The sequence below is a fragment of the Phyllopteryx taeniolatus genome, chromosome 17, assembly GCF_024500385.1.
Source record: "Phyllopteryx taeniolatus isolate TA_2022b chromosome 17, UOR_Ptae_1.2, whole genome shotgun sequence".
Taxonomy (NCBI): domain Eukaryota; kingdom Metazoa; phylum Chordata; class Actinopteri; order Syngnathiformes; family Syngnathidae; genus Phyllopteryx; species Phyllopteryx taeniolatus.
Window position 1 is genome coordinate 2,528,168 of NC_084518.1, and position 18,994 is coordinate 2,547,161.

The following is an 18,994-nucleotide window of genomic DNA, read 5'->3' on the forward strand; positions in this document are numbered from 1 at the left end:
CCTTATCTTTGTTAACATCGTCCACTACTTTCAAATGTTACACATATTTCTCTTAACAAGGAGGGTCTAAACTAAATAATATTAGGGGATCTCTGTCTATGTTTAGGTGTTTATCTAAAACCAATCACTGAAAAAAAAATATACAGCGGCTGAAATAAGTATATGTCACCATTTTTCTCAAATATATTTCCAAATTGACCTGAAAATTTCATCAGATGTTGGGAACAACCCAAGTAATCCATACATACAAAGAAAGTACAACAAAGATAAACAGAAATTAAGGTGTGTGTAATAATGTGAGATGACACAGGGAAAAAGTATTGAACACACCAACTGGTATTCAATAGTTTGTATAAAAGCCTTTGTTTGCAATAGCTTCAAGACGCCTCCTGGATGGAGAAACTATTCACATGCATTGCGCTGGTCTGATTTTGGCCCATTCCTCCACAAGTAGTCTTCAAATCTTGAAGGTTCCGTGGGCTTCTTTTACGGACCTTGAATTTCAGTTCTTTCTATAGATTTTCGAATGGATTCTGGTATGACTTTGTTACTATAGGGGATACACAGACGAGAAGAGGTCTTTTGTACATGGCACCCATTGATTTTGAGCGCGTTCCATCGACAAAGATTGAGGTTAAGTGGTGAATTACAAATGAAGAAAGGTTTCGAGGAGGCCAGGGAAAACATACTGTCATAATGACACCATCCATTAATCAGAAACTGTATCGTAAGAAAATGAACCGTGGCCATGGCCTGAAATTTCTTGTCAGAGCAACCAGTCTGGACGTAAGCAGCCATGTTCGACCTCTGCAGACAGATAACCAACTGAGAAGAAAAGGCCAAGCTTCGCTGAGGCCATCAATCTTTAACGTCACACATACAGGCTTGAGAATTAACTTTTGACAGATAAAGAGAGTCTGGAAAGCCACGTTCTGTTTCCGGCCATAAGTAGACCAAACATTTACAGAGAAAGATTTTTATCTGTGATTCAAGCAGTTATGAATTTCAGTCTCACAGAAAATCAGAGGTAATAAATGACATACAGTATACGCTTTTATTCACCTGAGACTGTCTGGCTTTTGCTCCAATGCATCGATCAGTCCTCTCAACTCATAATGGCCTCATCGCTCTCGAGCTGTTTTTTGCTCTCTCTTCATCAGTTTTTTTCTCATCGTCTTCATTCCGCTCGACAACCCTGAATGCTTAAATCAAGGTGCCTGCCTACCAAGAGCATGCAAACACGCTGGCTGCGCCATTGGTTGGGAGGACGATGCACCTTTGAGCCCATTGGCTGAAAGGAACATGGCATGGATGGCAAAAGAAGATGGTTGGTAGTTACGATGATAACCGCTGACGATAGCTGCCATCTATAGTAACATAACAAACAACACACACACACACACACACACACGCACACACGCTGTGCCCCAGTGCCTGAGGGCATAGTGATAGTCCCCAAAGATCTACAAAAGCAGAAACACACACAGACATGACACACCCTCTAACATCAAGCACAACAAAGGATTTTCAGTGCATCATCCGTGTGAAGATGGCAACACATTGAAAACACCATTGAGACATATCAAGATTATACTGTTTACTACAGTATACCCTACTTAATTCAGTGACTGTGCCAATTTAATCTTATCCTGTTGGGAAACAAATTAAAAATTAGTAACAATGGGCATTTGATCAGATTTCCTTGATAGACTAGGTAAAATTAACATTTATTCAATGCATTATTACTCTTTTATTTTTTTGTATTTTAAATAATGTATTTCGATGGCTGGCACAGTGAGCGACTGGTTAGCACATGTGCCTCAAATCCAGCCTCGCCTGTGTGGAGTTTGCATGTTCTCCCCGTGCCTGCGTGGCTTTTCTCCAGGCACTCCGGTTTCCTCCCACATCCCAAAAACGTGCACGGTAGGTTAATTGAGGACTCTAAATTGTCCGTAGGCCTGAATGTGAGCGTGAATGCTTGTTTGCTTATGTGGCCTGAGACTGGCTGGCGACCAAGCTCAGGGTGTACCCCGCCTCTCGCCCGGCGATAGCTAGGATAGGCTCCAGCATACCCGCGACCCGCGTGAGGAGAAGCGGTACGGAAAATGAATGAATGATGATTATGAACTAAATGTTTTTTAAGAAATCGATCACCCAGTAATCATAAATATGGCCCACCTTTTCATAAGCGTCAAAGAGGGAAAAAGTCATGCATCACGTAGCCCATCACAATATCAAAAATAAACTAGGCTTTACACCATCAGGATTTTTGGGGCCGATCACCGATCAGCAAGTAAAAAAAAAAAACGATAACCGATCACCGATTCGATCACGAGATGGAGCAATGTGTCAATTTACAAGACTTGTTCTTTTATTGTATATACTTGTGTACTGTATACTGAGTACTGTATCCATCCATCCACCAATTGTATGCTTTATTCTTCCGACAGAAAAAAAAAATCTTTACTAGCTAAGTCAAAAAATGTAAAGAGTAGAGAACATTTGAATATTTCTCAAACCAATTCAGCACAACACACACCCGACTTTTCAACCTGAATTTCTGTGTGTTTGTGTAGAAGGCTAACAACAACATAACCAGCCGAGCCAAAAGAAGCATCTATTATTCATATGCTTGTCACTGAATGAAGCCTGGCAGCCATGGTTCAGAGGAGCATCATTTTACCAGGGACCAGCCAAATTAAACTTTTGACTTTGTTCTCACTCTTTTCGACCCAACTCACGCTCCATATTTTAATGCGTCTGTCTAAACACTAGTAGCACTTGTGTTTGTACCCATTCAGTACAACTGCACCAATCTACTGAGATCCCATATAAGAACTGTATAATAATCCTGACTTTGGATGGATAATTTTTGTTTTGATTGAGACTGTTTGAGAAGCCTTGATTCTAAAAAATGTGTATTATCACCTCTATCAGTGATTTGTACTGTTTTGATAACCAATAATTGGTTGGTTGATGGTTAGCATGATTACACAAAAACTTCAGAATCAATCTCCATGAACCTTTGTGGAGGGGTGGCATGTGCTACGGAAGACGTCATTAAATTTGGGTAAAAAAATTAATAAATGGAGAGATAATTTATTTCTTCTTTGTGCCAATGAGTCCCGTTCACCAAATGCAAACATTTTACATAATATTCTACAAAACCAGAAAGGAATCTGCAAATATGGAGCTCCTCTATTTGTTTTCAAATGTTAATGGGTAGTGTAGTTTCCAGTGTTGTGTAACTGTACTGCACCATACACTGAGAGCCATTCCATATGTTTTGTGTTTCTCTTGGAGCAAAAAAAAAGGTTGAACAAAATATTTGAATCATTTGATTTATTTCATAACTCCCTGATTGTGCAAATCAGTTCAGTTTTGATACAGTTCTTGTATTGGACGACATTATATTGTACAAGTGTAGCTTAGTATCTGGTGAGCGTGCGTTACAGTTTTATGTTTCCATTGGCTATACGGGAAACACAAATATTCATAATGAAAATAATTTAACAATTCAGTCGGGACCAATAATCCAATCCTTGAGCAAACTCTGGCAGCAAGAAGTCATTCCATTATTTATTTATTTTGGGTGAACGAAGAGTGCTGCCAAGAGAAATGTGTGTGCAAACAAGTCTTCTGTTCTGTTTGCTGGCTTAATTTCCCAGTTAGTCCCCTTTGGGTGGAATCTGAATGGTTCACCTGTGTCTAAGTGCAAAGTAATAATAATAATAGGAATCCATTCTCAATTCCAGCCAATGTCGGTGTGCTTACATATACAAACTAATCTTTCCAAGCCCACCCACCCTCAAAAAATAAATCCAGGTTACGGTCAAAAGTAGCATGGGCAAACACCCGTTTAGTTCTAGTTTTTGTAAAATGAGCGCAGTACTAATCATTTCCCACAACATAAAAAATGTCTCTTACTGTTGTGAGAATATTAGACACAAAGTGGATTATATAAGCAAGGACCTAGCAGGTCCAATGGGAGGGAGGAAGATGCTTCAAGACAAAGCAGGAAAGCCTTGCCTGGTAGAGGCAGTGCAGATTATAGTCTTACATAACTCAGCTTTGGGCTGACAAAAAGATTTTCTCCCTCGCAGTGTGTGTGTGTGTGTGTGTATACGTGTGGACAACTGAATATCTGTTTCTATAGCTACCACAGGCATTTGCTTCATCTACTGATCAGGATAATGGAGGCACTTTTTCACTGAGAAGACAGCGTTGGAAGGAGTAAAGTAGCAAAAACATGGCATGGGTTGAAGCTAAAGTATGGAACTATTTTTTTGTTTCATTTTCCACCAAACAGAGGCAGTGGAACACACACACACACACGCCCCCACGCACACACACTTTTTACCCTATGTGCCCCTATGTGTGTGGCAAAAAGTGCCCCTGAAAAATATTTTCTCGGGGTACTCCGGTTTCCTCCCACATCCCAAACACATGCGTGGTAGGTTGATTAAAGAGTCTAAAATTGCCCGTAGGTGTGAATGTGAGTGCCAATGGTTGTTTGTTTATGTGTGCCCTGCGATTGGCTGGTGACCAGTTCAGGGTGTACCCCGCCTCCTGCCCGATGATAGCTGGGATAGGCTCCAGCACTCCCGCGACACCAGTGAGGAGAAGCGGCTCAGAAAATGGATGGATGGATGGATGGATGGACAAGGTTAGTTTGTCCCAAATTGATTTTGTAGGGTGATATAAATGTGATTCGCCTAGCTGTATTTACTCTGCTGGGATGCTATTCAGAATCCCTTCTGCAGTGCTCTTTGCAGTCGCAGGTCATGTGACCGTCAAATAACTGAGAGCATTAAACACTTAGAGACAGAAGTAGGACTAGGCCAAAGTCAGCCAGGAGCAGCAGTGAGGTTGGCTGCATTTATCACAGATGATGGGCTGCGGACAGAAACTAATGTTTGAAAGGCTCTGACAAATACGTATGTTGCGTGGCTGCAGCATGTGAAATACTACAAAATAACTCAAGGCTAAAGTGTGCTACATACGCTGAATGAAGCATAGGGGAGAACATCTTATCCCCAGAAATAAGCAGTAACACAAACATCTACGAGTCAGGAAAATACAGTATGTCACAGAAAAGGTGTTGAGCCATCTGGCATTAAGTTGTACAGCACTGATTACTTGTCCATAACTTTTATCCTTGCAATTACATACCTTACTGAACTTTTTTTTTTTCCCCCTGTTCAGCTGCACGGTCATGAAGAACGGTGGCTCTGTATGTCTTTTTATGCTGGAACAGTTTTTTTCTGTGCACTTACTAAACTACAGTGAAACGCTGTTCAAGCTATGGCAAGTCTGCATGTGAGTGTCTGGGCATGAGCTGTGGCCAACAGCAGCTCCTGGATCCTGCGTGAATGTGCTTAACGAGTCTCACAGCATTCAATAAACAGCTGAACAGTGCATTAGTGACAGGGGCTCTCCTTTCCCCGCATTACAGATTTTTGTGATATCGTGGGAATAGCAAAAGTAGATATGGGCAACAAAAAAAACTGCGATGGGTTGGGGGGGGGGGTGAACTGCGATACAGTGGGCGAACGCGGTTTACTAATTGATGAATTTCAACATGCACAACTGAACATCCCCACTTTGTCTTGGTGAGTGTACCTGAGAGCATCACACAAATTGCTGCTGCGACCCAAAAACGTCAAACACTAAATTGCGCATTACATCCAGATTGAGTACAAATTTGAAGTCAAGGAGCCAGTTGAGCTAGACGTCTGTCACGCACAGGTATTGTCACTTACCGATGATAACCTAGATTTTGTACTTACATATTAATATATTTTCCTCCTCCCATGTTTTACATGTAACTGCATTTGCCACCAAGAACAGTACATCAAGCATGCACTTAACCTTCCGTTCAGAGCACACTTTTCGTTTGCAGACTCCTAACACTGTCAAGGCAGGGGGCAACTATCCTTACTTTGTCATTGACAATGCCATAGTGAGCTTTGCAAAAAACGTTTGGCTAAAATGTAATCCAGGTGTCCGCAGTTCAGTGGAGATTTAAATCATGTTGTTGCATGAGTTTACAAGATCAAACAGTGAACTCGTCGCCATCATATCCATGTTTATCAAATGTTTTGGGCATCCAAATGACATTACACAGCAGATTACATATCACCAGAAACTGGATTTTTCCAAGGACTCCCTTAAACTACGGGCAGCAGAAACTCAAATTCATCCATCATCTGTACTGCTTAGCCTCGCTTGGGTTCCATAAAAAAGATAAAACGGTCTACCCCAGGTCCAGTCATTCGTCCATTTTCTGTCCCACTTGTCCTCATTAGATTCACAAGTGAGTTGGAGTCTATCCCAGCTGACTTTGGGCTCCAGGCAGGGTAGACCGCGACAAGGTCACCAGTATTTCTAACACGACATATACACTTACAAAACCCTACTTACTATAAGAGGTACAGTTACTCATGACTGGTCTGCTTCATGAGACTGATTTTTTTGTTTGTACTTCAACCGATGTAAGGCCAGCCCTCTCTGCACTGTCACTTATACAAGTGCAACTTTGATTCTACTGTAAGTCAGAATCGGAATCATCTTTATTTGCCAAGTATGTCAGAAATACGCAAGACATTTGTCTCCGGTAGTTGGAGCCGCTCTCGTACGACAACAGACAGCCATTTGCCTAAAAATACTTTTGAAACATAAAAACATAGTACGAGTCACTAAGCAATGAAAGGTTACCAGTAATGCCGATACATTTTATTTTTTTGACAATTGTGCAAATAATGCAGTCCTCCAGCAATTTAGAGCAGTTTGAAATGACAAATAGAGCGATAATCTGGTTCAGTGACCATTGTACAAATGGCGGACAGACTTCAAGAAATGTAAGCAGTTTAAAGAGACTAGTTGTGTGATAATCTGGAAGAGTGTCACTTGTGCAAATGGTGCAGATACTTCACAAGATGGAGAGTGACGAGACTACTACAGTGAGTGCACGAATAATGTATAATTGGCCCGACAGAGATGTGACAATGATATCAAAACAAAAAATGTTACAATGGAATTGTAACATAACGGTTTAAGAAGTTAATGGTAAGAGGCAAGAAGCTGTTGGAATGTCTGCTAGTTTTAGGTTGCATTGTTCGATAGCGCCTACCTGAGGGAAGGAGCTGGAAGAGCTGGTGACCGGGATGTGGAGGGTCCAAGAGGATTTTACATGCTCTTGTCTAAGTTCTGGCAGCGTGTAAGTCCTCGAGGGTGAATAGAGGGGTACCGACATTTTTTTTCAACAGTTTTGATTGTTCTAAAATGCTTGCTAGCTCAGTTGTACGCATTTTGTTTATATCACACATCGTGGTATGACAATAATTGATAAAGTAGATCACTTTACACAGCAAGTTTGGGATGTGTGTTCACGGTTTAGGATTGAGCCATTAACACTGGCCGAATGGAACTTAAGCCTCACATAAGGAAATCTACAACAGAAACATCATGCTGTATTCCAGAAAAGCGGGAAGTCGGATTTATCCCACTCTGATTGTACCAGTTCCGACCTCAAAGTATTCCAGGCACACAACAAAGATGGCTGATCGCGATAAAATTTTTTTTTTGTTTTGTAGATTTGTAAGCAACATAGGCCTATATACAATCATAATTTGCTTTGTTTATGTAAATAAAGTACTATCTTGTAAGCATTTCATACATTTTCATACACAGGAAAGGAGGTGTGGATGTCAAAATAGGGATGTGGCAGTGGCTGCCATCTTTTTGGATATTTTTGTTTTGTTTTTGTTTAATAGAATGAGCACTTTAAAATGCCTCTAAACTCCTCCATAACAAATACATTCACACAAAAAACTACTGAAGTACATGGCCTATTTTACTGCCCACACTGCTCTTCTCATCAATGATGTTTAAAGATGGGCAAGTACCGATACCAGGTATCGGTATCGGGACGAACTGGCTATATTACAAGATATCGGGTGCTCATGAAGGCTGCCGAAACCAGTCACTGATACTTAAGGCAAAAAAAAAAAAAAAAAAAAAAAAAGCGATCGGTATAAGCGATCGGTGGATGTTTTTAACTTTTTGGTGATTGGTGGATATTTTTAACTGAAAATTGTGAGCCAATTGGAGAAGGGGTGGAACGGATGAAATGAAATGGTCGACTAGGTATAAAAACGTTACATTCAAAGAAAAACAATTAATGGGCCGCGGTGCGGGTTGTGTATGCAAGTTCCTGCATTCTAAATGCAACATGAGCGCACCGTGTATCTTGCAGCAAGCGTGCTTTAAACTGTTTAATGACACCCCATTTGGAGTGTACTGTAAAACTAAACACACAACAAAAAGAACACACATTGTATATTTAAATACAAGACACATTGTTTTAGAGATGGCCAGTTTATTGCTAACACTCAATGGAAAACCCTTTGGCGTGTGGACGGGTGGATTTACCTTCAAATAATGAATATTCACACACAAACCTCGTGGTCATACATACAAACGTAATATGACACTCTCAGGCAATATTCTTCTTAATCTCTAAAAAAAACGGGTTTATGACAGTTTGCATCCGCTCTTTCACCGAATGCATTGTTATAGTTAATATTACTGTATCAAGTTTTGACCGCATACAAATGCATCTTTGTGTTATTTTGTGCAGACGGTTGAATAGTTAAAGTGGTGTCGTTTTTAGTAGTATATAAAATTCAATTGGTGTCATTTTTAGTCTTTAAATTACTGCTGCTTTTGGTAGCAATCTGGCACCCTTGCTCAGAATGGTGACGTAGCCTATTAAAACGACCCGCAGGCCTAGAGGTGTACGACTGTCAGCCGGTACACACGTTGCGTGTGCTGTCTAATGTGCGCAATGATGTCATCGTTCCAAGTAGTATCAATAAGAGAATCGTTAAAAATTCAAACGATTCCATTGAATCGTTGACTTTGGAACAGATTTGTGCTTTTCGATACCCATCCCTAGTCATGGTATATTGTAACTAGGGATGAGCATAATCAATTAAGTGTTTGTTAAGAATTTGGTCTGTTGAGTGGAATTGATTGTTGATTCATCATTTCTGAGGCAAAATGAGTGGATTTCTCGGCTACAACCAGCAGAGGTGCCGTTGATTGGATTTCAAATCATTTGCGAGCTGAAAAACAACATGACAGTAGCTATGGGAACTTGAGCTTTATCCACAGACATCCACCATGGCAACTTCTCCGAGCACCATTATTGTGCTAACTACGACACTGGCATGAAAACAGGACTTAGGCACGTTTAGAGAGAGATTCTTCCAAGAAAAAAAATACTTGTTCTAAAGAATTACATTGATTAATTGATTGTTAAATTCCTCCATATTTGATCAAGGTAATTCAGTCAAATGGCTGACAAAGTCGTGTTGATGTTGCAATACTGAAGCATTTTCTTTCCAAGTCCACGTGCATCTCTAATTGTCATTATCCGTTACAGTCCTTAATACTGGCATTCAACAGTTCACTCGAAACTCTTTCGAGGTCATGATAAATCGGGAGGGAATTAGTGGTCACTCTTGATGGCTGATGTGAAAACACTGCCTAAGTGGCCAAGTATACTAAACAGTATTTCAGACAGCACTGCAGGAAGAGCAATAAGGACTGGATTAAAAATTCAACATCAGACAGCCAGTGCCCGCGCTTTGCTTTTGGTAGCAAAAGGCCAGCAGGAATAAGGTGTTACCAGTGGCCCGGAATGGGGGCAAAGGGGTCAACGCGGTTGTTATGGACAACTACAGTAATGCACACTAATTGGAAGTCCTAAGAAAAGTGCTCCACTCCCATTGTGGGGAGTGGATGTAGCTGTGTTCTCAGACAAACAAGCAGCGCAGGAGATGGAGAAGGCGCTAGAGCTAAAAGACATGCACCAAGACAAATAGGAAGTGATGTATTGAGGGGGAAACAGATGAGTACCTACTGCTATACAGGGTGTCAATCCAGGAGAGTCGAGGGAGGCCGTGAGCGCTAAGGGGCTCCATCCTCCTTTTCTCTACCTTCTCCGCGCTCCCCCGAGCCCAGTCAGTCACTCTGCTATTCTCCTCCTTCGTCCGCCCCGTTTTAAGTTTCGTGTCTCTCTTCCCGATTTTATCCTTGCGATAAAGCTTTCATCTCGGAGCGAGCAGCTCAAAGAGGAATTTGGTCGAAATGTCAAGAGACGCCCTGGGGTCCAACAGGCAGACAGCAAGCGAGCGGACCAAAGGAGTGTATGTGTGAGTGTGTGTATAGCCCAGAGACAGTGAGCGAAAACAACAGGCTGGAAACGGCCAAAGCCAAGCGTTGCTAGGGGAAGGAAGAAGCACTCCCTCTTTCTCTATGGCTTGCTCGCTCTCTCATCCAACCCTTACTCTCTCCCTCCCTCCCTCCCTCCCTCCCTCTCAGACTTCAAGCAGAGGCGGTATTCAGAAGTGACGACGCATTATGTCTGTAATAACCATTTATTAACCATTATATAATTAAACTCAGTAGAGTTTAGACCTCTGCTGTAACAAAATGTGAAAAACAGGGAAAACAGGGTAAATCTGTTTGTCCGTCAAACTGCTAGTTTTGTCTGTTTGATGGTTTTTAAACAGTGAAAATTCGTTCCTGAAACTGCATGTTTATCTAGATCCTCACTCAAATGTAATGGATTGGTACCCACCTCAACAGTCTCCAAATTTCCATCAATATTGGGTTTGTATGTTTTACGTAATCCTTTATAGTATTTTGTTTTACTATGTCAGCATAAAGTAAATCCACTGCTTGACATGGTCCCACTCCAGTCCTGTAGGTGTAATAATGCGCAATACAAAAGTGGTAGACACTGCCAAAGAACTGAAGCGGAAGATCAGTCAACTGACACAGTGATGGCTTGGTGCGTTCCCTATGATAAAGTACCGTAATTTCTTATGTATAATGGTCACCCATGTATAATACGCACCCCCAAAGTTGACCTCAAAATTCTGGAAAACCCTTCTACCTATGTATAATGCATTTTTACAATGCATGATTTTGCTTCTACTCATATGATCAAAACTAAGTATTATCTGTATTTTTTCCCCCAAATAATTATTTTGAAGTTAAGCACTTTATTTGAACACGTAATATATATATTTTTTTATTTACTTGCTCTTACTTTGAAATTCACAGCCCTATGTTTATATAGTAAATTAGAAAACATGCAGTTGTGTTCATGTTCAACAAATGCGCATTATACACGAGGAATTACAGTAACACTTCCTGGAAGTGACAAATCTCTACCACCCAAACCTTGGTTTAGAAACTAAATATTTGGGTCCCAAACAATTATTTTGACAGCTTCAAATGGAGAAAATTGGTGCAAATTTTCTTATTGATAAAAAACAATAGATATATCCTCCCAAAGAGTAGGCTATATATATTATTTTGATCTATTATGCAAGGCAGTGTATTTTATAAACACAATTAGAGTTAATGTAATACAAATGTGTTTAGGAGCTCAGTGAAATGCAAACGTTATTTTCGCCAGCCCAAATGATATTTGCAATACTTCAGAAACTAATGCAAAGCTTTATTTTGACAAGCATCAACACCAGTAGCAACAAAGCATGATGCGAAAGCCTCACTTGAAACCCCTGCCAGGTCCCACAAACAGCCATGCTCCCTCTGTCAACCTCCTCTAAAAACTTCAATTAGGACACAAAGGCTGACAAGAGGACCCCCTCCCTGAGCAGCCCCACCTCAACTAGCAGCGGGTCCCGAGCATCGCTCTTTGTCTGCTCTCGTGAGCCAGCTGGATAAAACACACACAGAGATGTGGTAATGTATCTCTGCCAAGGCATTTGGAATACATATTTGTGTATAATATGGAGAGAAAAAAACACTAGCATATTTTTATGGAGAATACACATGCATACAGAGTATGCAAAGGGAAAAGCCACCCAAGCGAAGAAAATAGCAGAGGCACCTCATCAAAAATACATTTACCTACTGTGCACATCCTTTGTCTTAAATCTCTGGCAAACTAACTCTCACAAATTACACAACTACACAATGTGCAAGTCTCTGGTTGCAAATAAACTCTGTCTGGCTCTTTGTAGCACAATGAAAAGATGGAATAATGGTTCATTCCATATAAAAAAAGCACCACTTCCCCAATTTCACTGAGCGTGTATGGGTGTATTATGTGAAAGTAGATGGGTAAGTAACTCGATAAAGTTGTTCATTCAAATCACACATTTTACTTGCATGTCTTCAGCTTGTTAACATTCTAGCAACATTTTCTCATTGTTTGCAAACAATTACCCACCCGTGCGGCAGCAATGAAAAACAACCACGAGCAAAACAGCCACACCACAACACACACAAAGTGCCACAAATGCTTGGCTTGGATCACGCGTGTCATCCTCCTGTGAGCAAATACTTAGAAAAGGGCATCGGGGCCTGATCGTTAACTCAAAGGCAGTAACATTTCAATTACAGATTTGTTTTAACCCTAATTCTAAAAGCTTAAACTCCTTCAGGAAATACAGTATGATTATACACACACACACACTCTCCTTTCTGACATCCAATCATTTAAGTACCAGTAGAAAGCAATGAAAAATATTGTAGGTTTGGAGCATTTTGGAGCTTTATGCACACACTGACAATAGAATTAAACTGGTGCTCTGCTCGTGCACTTCTTTCTCAAACAAGCATCCACACATTATTGTATTTGTGAGGATATACAGTGGTGAAAACCTAATACTAGATTACTTATGATAATAGTCAAGACTTTTTTTTTTTTTTTTATTCCCAGTGGATATTCAGAACTTTTTTTTTTTAGTTATAGACAGTAAAAAAAAAAAAACACGTACATACACAAATTGCTGCTGGTTTTTAAGAGAACATTTCTATAGATGCAGTAATTGTCATGTAGCCTACAGAGAGACAGATGAGTGTGTGTGTGTGTGTGTGTGTGTGTGTGTGTAATTAGGCCACACAGCAGCTCAGCAGCCAATGAAACCATCATCCTCCCACCTACATATTCCCCACACCCCACTCCACCGACCCAAAGCACATCCACCCATCCGATGCGTCGCCAATATTTCGAGTCGTTCCCCTCGGGGCAAGGGGGTGTCTGTTAATAGCACTAATTTTCCAGTCACCACCCCACGTTTGCCCCCCGTCTCCCCCACCTGCTCCCCTCAGCTTCTCGCTGGAATACTAACGGGAGATGAGACTAAAAAGCTATACGAGAAATATGACAATTCGTGTTCTACACAGGCTCTCCATCCCCCACTCAACTTTTCAAAGGTTCTTCAATGTAACTCAGTTGTTCATTTATGAGAGAGGGTGAGAGACGGTGGAGGTGCACACACAGGAAGAGGAGAGCGATTTTTCGACGCACGTGAAAGGCTTTGAAAAATCTTCATTGGGAGCAGGAGTAAAACAGAAAGAAAGAGAAAATTCAAGTACACTCATTCACACACACCTATCAGACCAAGATACAAACCACTAAGAGGCATGAGTATTGCAAATTGGTATGAAGCTTTAAAAAAAAGTAAATAAATAAATACGTGAAGGAGAGCCGCGGGCGTACACCAATGTTCAACAAATGCTGGAGTGCAGTAAAGTGGTAGTGGCTAGTTTAATTTCATCCGGGACCACGCGCGTAATTCAAAACACTCGTGCCAAATCATCCTTTCCCATTATGCTGAACGGAAAATGTATGAGGCCATTATTGCAGTAAAACCATTTGCTAATATTGTGATGTTCGCTGCCACCATCTAACGCCGGTTAACTCAAGTTTTTGGTAGCAACTCAAGACTAAAACGTCAACCGAGAGATGGCTCGTATCTCCAAAAACACCGACGGAGTAGAGGATTAAAAAAAATGGCCCTTTTTAATGGAGCCACACACCAACGCACCTCCATTTAGGTTATAAATAGAAACATGGAATCTTATCATTAACACGCAACATAAGTTAACATAATCAACAAGACTAACACCATAACACCATGTAGTACACTGGGATTTCTGGCCCATATCTTCGTGAGCAGGCTACATTCACGCATATGAGAAAATGATATCATATTTTTACGCCTATTCTAGCAGATAACAGATGACTATACTGAAGTATAATTACTGCCATCATTAAATGAAGTATTATCCGATCACAGGGCAAAGCTTTATCAATATAGTATTTGCCTCACCGACATGCACCAATGTCTTTGTGAGGAAGTGTCAACACTCCTTAGAGACGAGTGACGAGTAGATGGTCGTCACCCACTCGTCCTTTTGTTTTAGTCGTGGCAGGCGGGACCAGCACAGACCATACATTATTCAGAAGCTCTGAGTGCACCAGTGATGAATGTCTGCTTGGTAAATGAGACTTCATGCAATCACCGAGGGTGTTTTTTTGTATTGTCTGGTACCTGCTTTTTTTTTAATAAGGGGAAATAGTGCAAAAAGGCCCTCGGGATAATTCTGATCCCAATTGCACGAATAAGTCATTTGTCTTCCTTCTGTGTTGTTACTCTACCACTTCAGGTTTGACCAGCAGAGGATCACACTAATAAAGCCATTCTTTTAACAATTGCAGTACCTCTATTCCTGCTTCTGTGCATGTGTGCACGGGTCCCCCGTGTGTGCGCAATAGACGAGATCCTCTCTCACCCTATTTGCCCTGAGCAAGCCCCCAAGTCCCTCACCATCCAATTATGCTGAACAGCCCTGCCTGCATATCACTACCATAGAGGTGTGTGTGTGTCCCAGTTATTTTTCCATATTAAACAAATGTCTCATTTAGGATCAGAGAGCATTGTATTAATGCACGACTGTTATTTATATAATGGAGGAAGGTTAAAAAAAAAAAAAGGTGTGCTGAGGGAGGAGGTGCAGGGGGTGCGTGAGGCGAATTATTTGCATAATTATTTTTGATCGATTAGGTCCAATGTGGAAATAATCTGAATGACGCTGTGATTTGGTAAGCAGCAGAAACACACACGCTGTGTTCAACACAAAGTGTGATTCATACACTACCTGTATATCCCGCTTCCTCATCGCCTCTCGACTCAAAAACACAATGTGTGCGACAGTTACCGAACTATGATTTTGTATTGTAACAGTGATTCATTGGGCGTTTGCGGTCTGAGTAAACATTTTTTGCCAAAAAAGGTAAAAAGCCACCATCAGGGGACAAACTTTCCCACTTTACAGAACTGCACATTGTCAACATGGTAGATTACTGCACTCTAGTGTCTCGTTTCAGCCAACACACGTTCATAAACGTGGGAGAGGACGTTGTCAGTTTCAAAAATAAAAATAAAAATAAATAAAAGGTATTTGTGAGACAAAATAAGAAGCCATCCGTGCTGATTTAGATGTATAAATCCACAGCCAAAGATAAGTGCTGACCATTTTGATTACAATTACAAGAGAAGATCATTTTGAGGGGAAATCCACTGAGATTCTTGCCCCAAATGAATTATTCCCATATTTAAAATATGAGAGCATCTGTCAAGAACCAACAGGCAAGCTAAGGTAAACAACATGAACACACAGTACACATACTGTACACAGTCTCGCTGTAGTCACTAGTTAGTTGATCAGCATAAGTGATTGACATATGAAAGGCAGTTTATTAGAATGCGACTTTAAGAAGTGAATCCACAGCCTACCAAGAACAGGTTTTTTTTCTTTTTTGCCACCTGCGGCATATAAAAGCTCTAAAGATAACATTTGACACGGCTGGCGTCACGTTTGTCTGCATTGCCTTACTTTTGCCACAGTCACACTCCTTTAAAGAGCCTCAGATTAGTACAGATGGCTTATGTTGTGGTTCTGAATGTGGAGACGAGCTTTTGCTGGTCCTCCGTGAAGGGACAGGATACAGGGCTGTTGGTCACCCACGAATCCTATTTGCCGTATCACAGTTAACAGAAAGATTGTGATATAGCAGATTAAAAAAAAAAATACATACAGTATATTACAATGTAATATCTAATTGCTTTGCATATGTTTACCTACGAGACTCACTGATACAGGGCTGCTAGGCGTGGTGGAGTGGTCATAGCGCGACCGGAAGGTTTCCGGAGCGGTCCTCTGTTCCTGGGCCAAGATGCGCAATCCAGTGTGTGATTAGACTTACATCTAATGTTCAATTATATTCAATGTTTAATAGTATTTCAGAAAGGTTGGTATAGTGAGCAAGCATATGAAACGGTCAAAAGAAAAATACTTGTGTCCTGAGGTGAATATAATGTTATTATGACACAAACAATGCCGAGTAGCTCGTGTTTCTAAATGGGATCCTATTGACACTTAATACCCAGAGTGAGGGAGGCTCCGGTGACCTATTTGTTTTTCTATCGCACAGATATTGTTGGGAAGATAAGCACACTGCAACCAAATTCTCTGCACTTATCTCGTAGTACTAGACAGACAGCAAACATCTTCTGGCATGCAATGCATGAAAAACTAGTTTAATTGTGACAAAGGCTGGCTTCATAATAGACTAATTCTAGCGTGTAGTCCAACAAAAAAAATTTCCATTCTCTCTCCAGACCACCAGGGGACCGCATGGAAGCAGAATATGGGTCCAAACCTATTAGCAGAAATAAAGAAACAGCCTGCTCAAAGGGTTTAACTGTCATTTTACCGTTGGCTTTATTAGGATACAATCATAATCTTTGGGTGGTGACAGAAAAATTGCCTGCATCAGATGACAATCATTGAACGAGTCATCTTAAAGGGAATATTACTATTATGCAAAATGTACTTTTGAATGGCTTGTATACTAGTAGTTGTCTCTGGAGTGCTTGTCCATCCATAAAATGTGAAAACAAAACAACCATGTAAATCTTTGATTTGTCTATTTTGGAAAACGTGTCTGTGAGTGAGTCATTCTGCACTTCTACCACATTGTTACATAATAGTGGAGCTAATAAGAACAACATAATAACCGCTCCACACGGGTTTCTCTGACCGTGACATGATAGGCTAGGCCGGGTGAAGATCCAGAGCCACTTTCAAGAGACAGGTGTACTACACTGTATAAACCACTACCAAGCAGTCTGGGCTCTCCTCTTGCAAGTAGAAGCTGCTGTAGTGATAGCGCCAGGGCCATCTGGTACTTCGACTTCTACTGCCCATTGTACTTTTTAAACAAGAACACCAGGGAATCTGAAAAAGACATTGGCTTGTTGAGAAGGATACAGGCTGACAAGAGGTGGTTGGAGAATGGCAGTAGCCGTGTGGAAGTACAAGGTCCGAGCCAAGTCTCCTGCCATTGAGGTGATGATTCATGCAGCACAGGAAAACATTTTCTCCACTGGTCTGGCCAAGGTTACCGTCATGACATAGTAAACCCAGAAATCAATATGACTTCTCTGACTCTCGTAGATGCCATTGGTGGAAGTAGCTGACCAAAACACGTGCGTCAGTGAATGCACGGTGCACATACAGACCACGCTGGAGCCTATCTGAAGCCATGTCTCTGTATTTGTAGTACATGTTGTTCTTCCAACACACCCACACAATGAGGGAGGTTGCGATAATACCTTTGTCTCTACAATGTTTAGCTACCAGGAAGAGTGTATGTACTGTGATGACAGGCAGTGTATTCTGTTCCTTTTCTTACATTGTATCGCAACACCACAGATACATCGTCTAGCAGTAATTACAATATTTGCAATTAGATGGGATTCTGTGGTGACCGTCACATTCTTCCTTTTTGCAGTCAATGATACCCTTCTGTGATGTAACAGTACCTCAGAAATAAAAATAAAAACTAAGAAAATGTCCATGTCTTTATTATTATATTGTTAAATATATGTATTTATTGTGACTTATTGCCCTGGTATTACAACATGAATCCCAAGAAACCCATCTTGCTCATCAATAAACCAAACTATTTAAGTAAATAAAGAATATCTCCAAACCCAAGTTATGACCAACTTTTTTGTTACGCTTGACAATTTTGCACTACTCAAAACATTGGCGACAGAGTTAGCATTTTAGAAATACAAAAAGCCGGGTATAAAGTGTAAAGGGAATACCAATACCACATGCTCATGAGAAATGTGTGAATAGTGAACATTGTAAAAATTCACCTGCATGAATACTGAAACCCGTGAATACAGAAACCCGTGAACACAGCGGCAGAAAGAGAAAAAAATAATAAAAATAAAAAAAAAAATTTCGATTCCCAATCTTTCTGAAAAACTCTACTTTCTACTTCATTCGGAAAATATCCAAACAATACATCTACAACAGGCTGAAGTCACATCCCCTATCCTCAGTGGTCACTCACGGAAAAGATGAAGTGACCGAAAAGGGTTTGGTCGTCAGACAAGGAAGTGACCGAGGTTGAACCAGTCAACTGACAAGAAAACAGGAAGATACTCTAGCCCCCTTCTTTCACTTTAACACATTTTAAAACTGGGTTGGTGCAAGAGGGTGCGTGGGTAACAGGTCTACTATCAAAAGGAGAACGGGAGCAGCTTCTTGCAAATCATGTTATTCAATGCTCGTCTTTGAGAGCAATTCATCTGAGGGCTCGACTTTCTGGGTTCAAAAGCATTTTTTTTGTTTTATGCCACCTGCTTCAATAAAGTTGTACCTCAGCCACTTTCTTAACTTGTTAGTAGGGCTCAATTTTAATTAATTTGTGTTCGTCCTAGAGGTTGAACCAACTATTCGATGCATCGACCTTGCCTCTCCGCAATGATGCTCACAGCTTGAGGTTGATTAATCGCCAATCACGTGTTTTGGACATGGATTCCTCGCTGAAATCAACAGCTGGTGAGTTACCACAGCCAACTAGCTGCGGTGCCTCAAAGCCAGCGTGTGGAAATATTTGATTCAAAATGAGACCAGTAGCCCGGTCACATGAAAAATATGCAAGTCTATCCTCAAATAGAACAAAAGCACAAGTGCTATGCACACCCACCCAGAAAAGGCACCCACGAGCTAGCTGATGAGCAGTCTTAAATCTTTGCATCAGCTGTCAGCAAAGGCACCAAACACCCTCCTGTAACAGCAA

At 40.9% G+C, this 18,994-nt stretch overlaps 1 protein-coding gene across 3 annotated transcripts in view; it reads right to left on the reverse strand.

The window, feature by feature from the left end:
* The window catches only part of abr (ABR activator of RhoGEF and GTPase), a 94,488-nt gene that overhangs the window by 69,652 nt on the left and 5,842 nt on the right, over positions 1-18,994 (reverse strand). The window contains exon 1 of one of the 3 annotated variants that reach the window (XM_061752537.1): positions 9,929-10,247. The exons of 1 other annotated variant lie outside the window; for it this stretch is intronic. In XM_061752537.1, the coding sequence (XP_061608521.1) occupies positions 9,929-9,989 (61 nt within the window). In that variant the 5' untranslated portion in view covers positions 9,990-10,247. Of the gene's footprint in view, positions 1-1,062; positions 1,109-9,928; positions 10,248-18,994 lie in introns of those variants that run through there. One more of the 3 variants, XM_061752538.1, reaches the window with a different exon arrangement.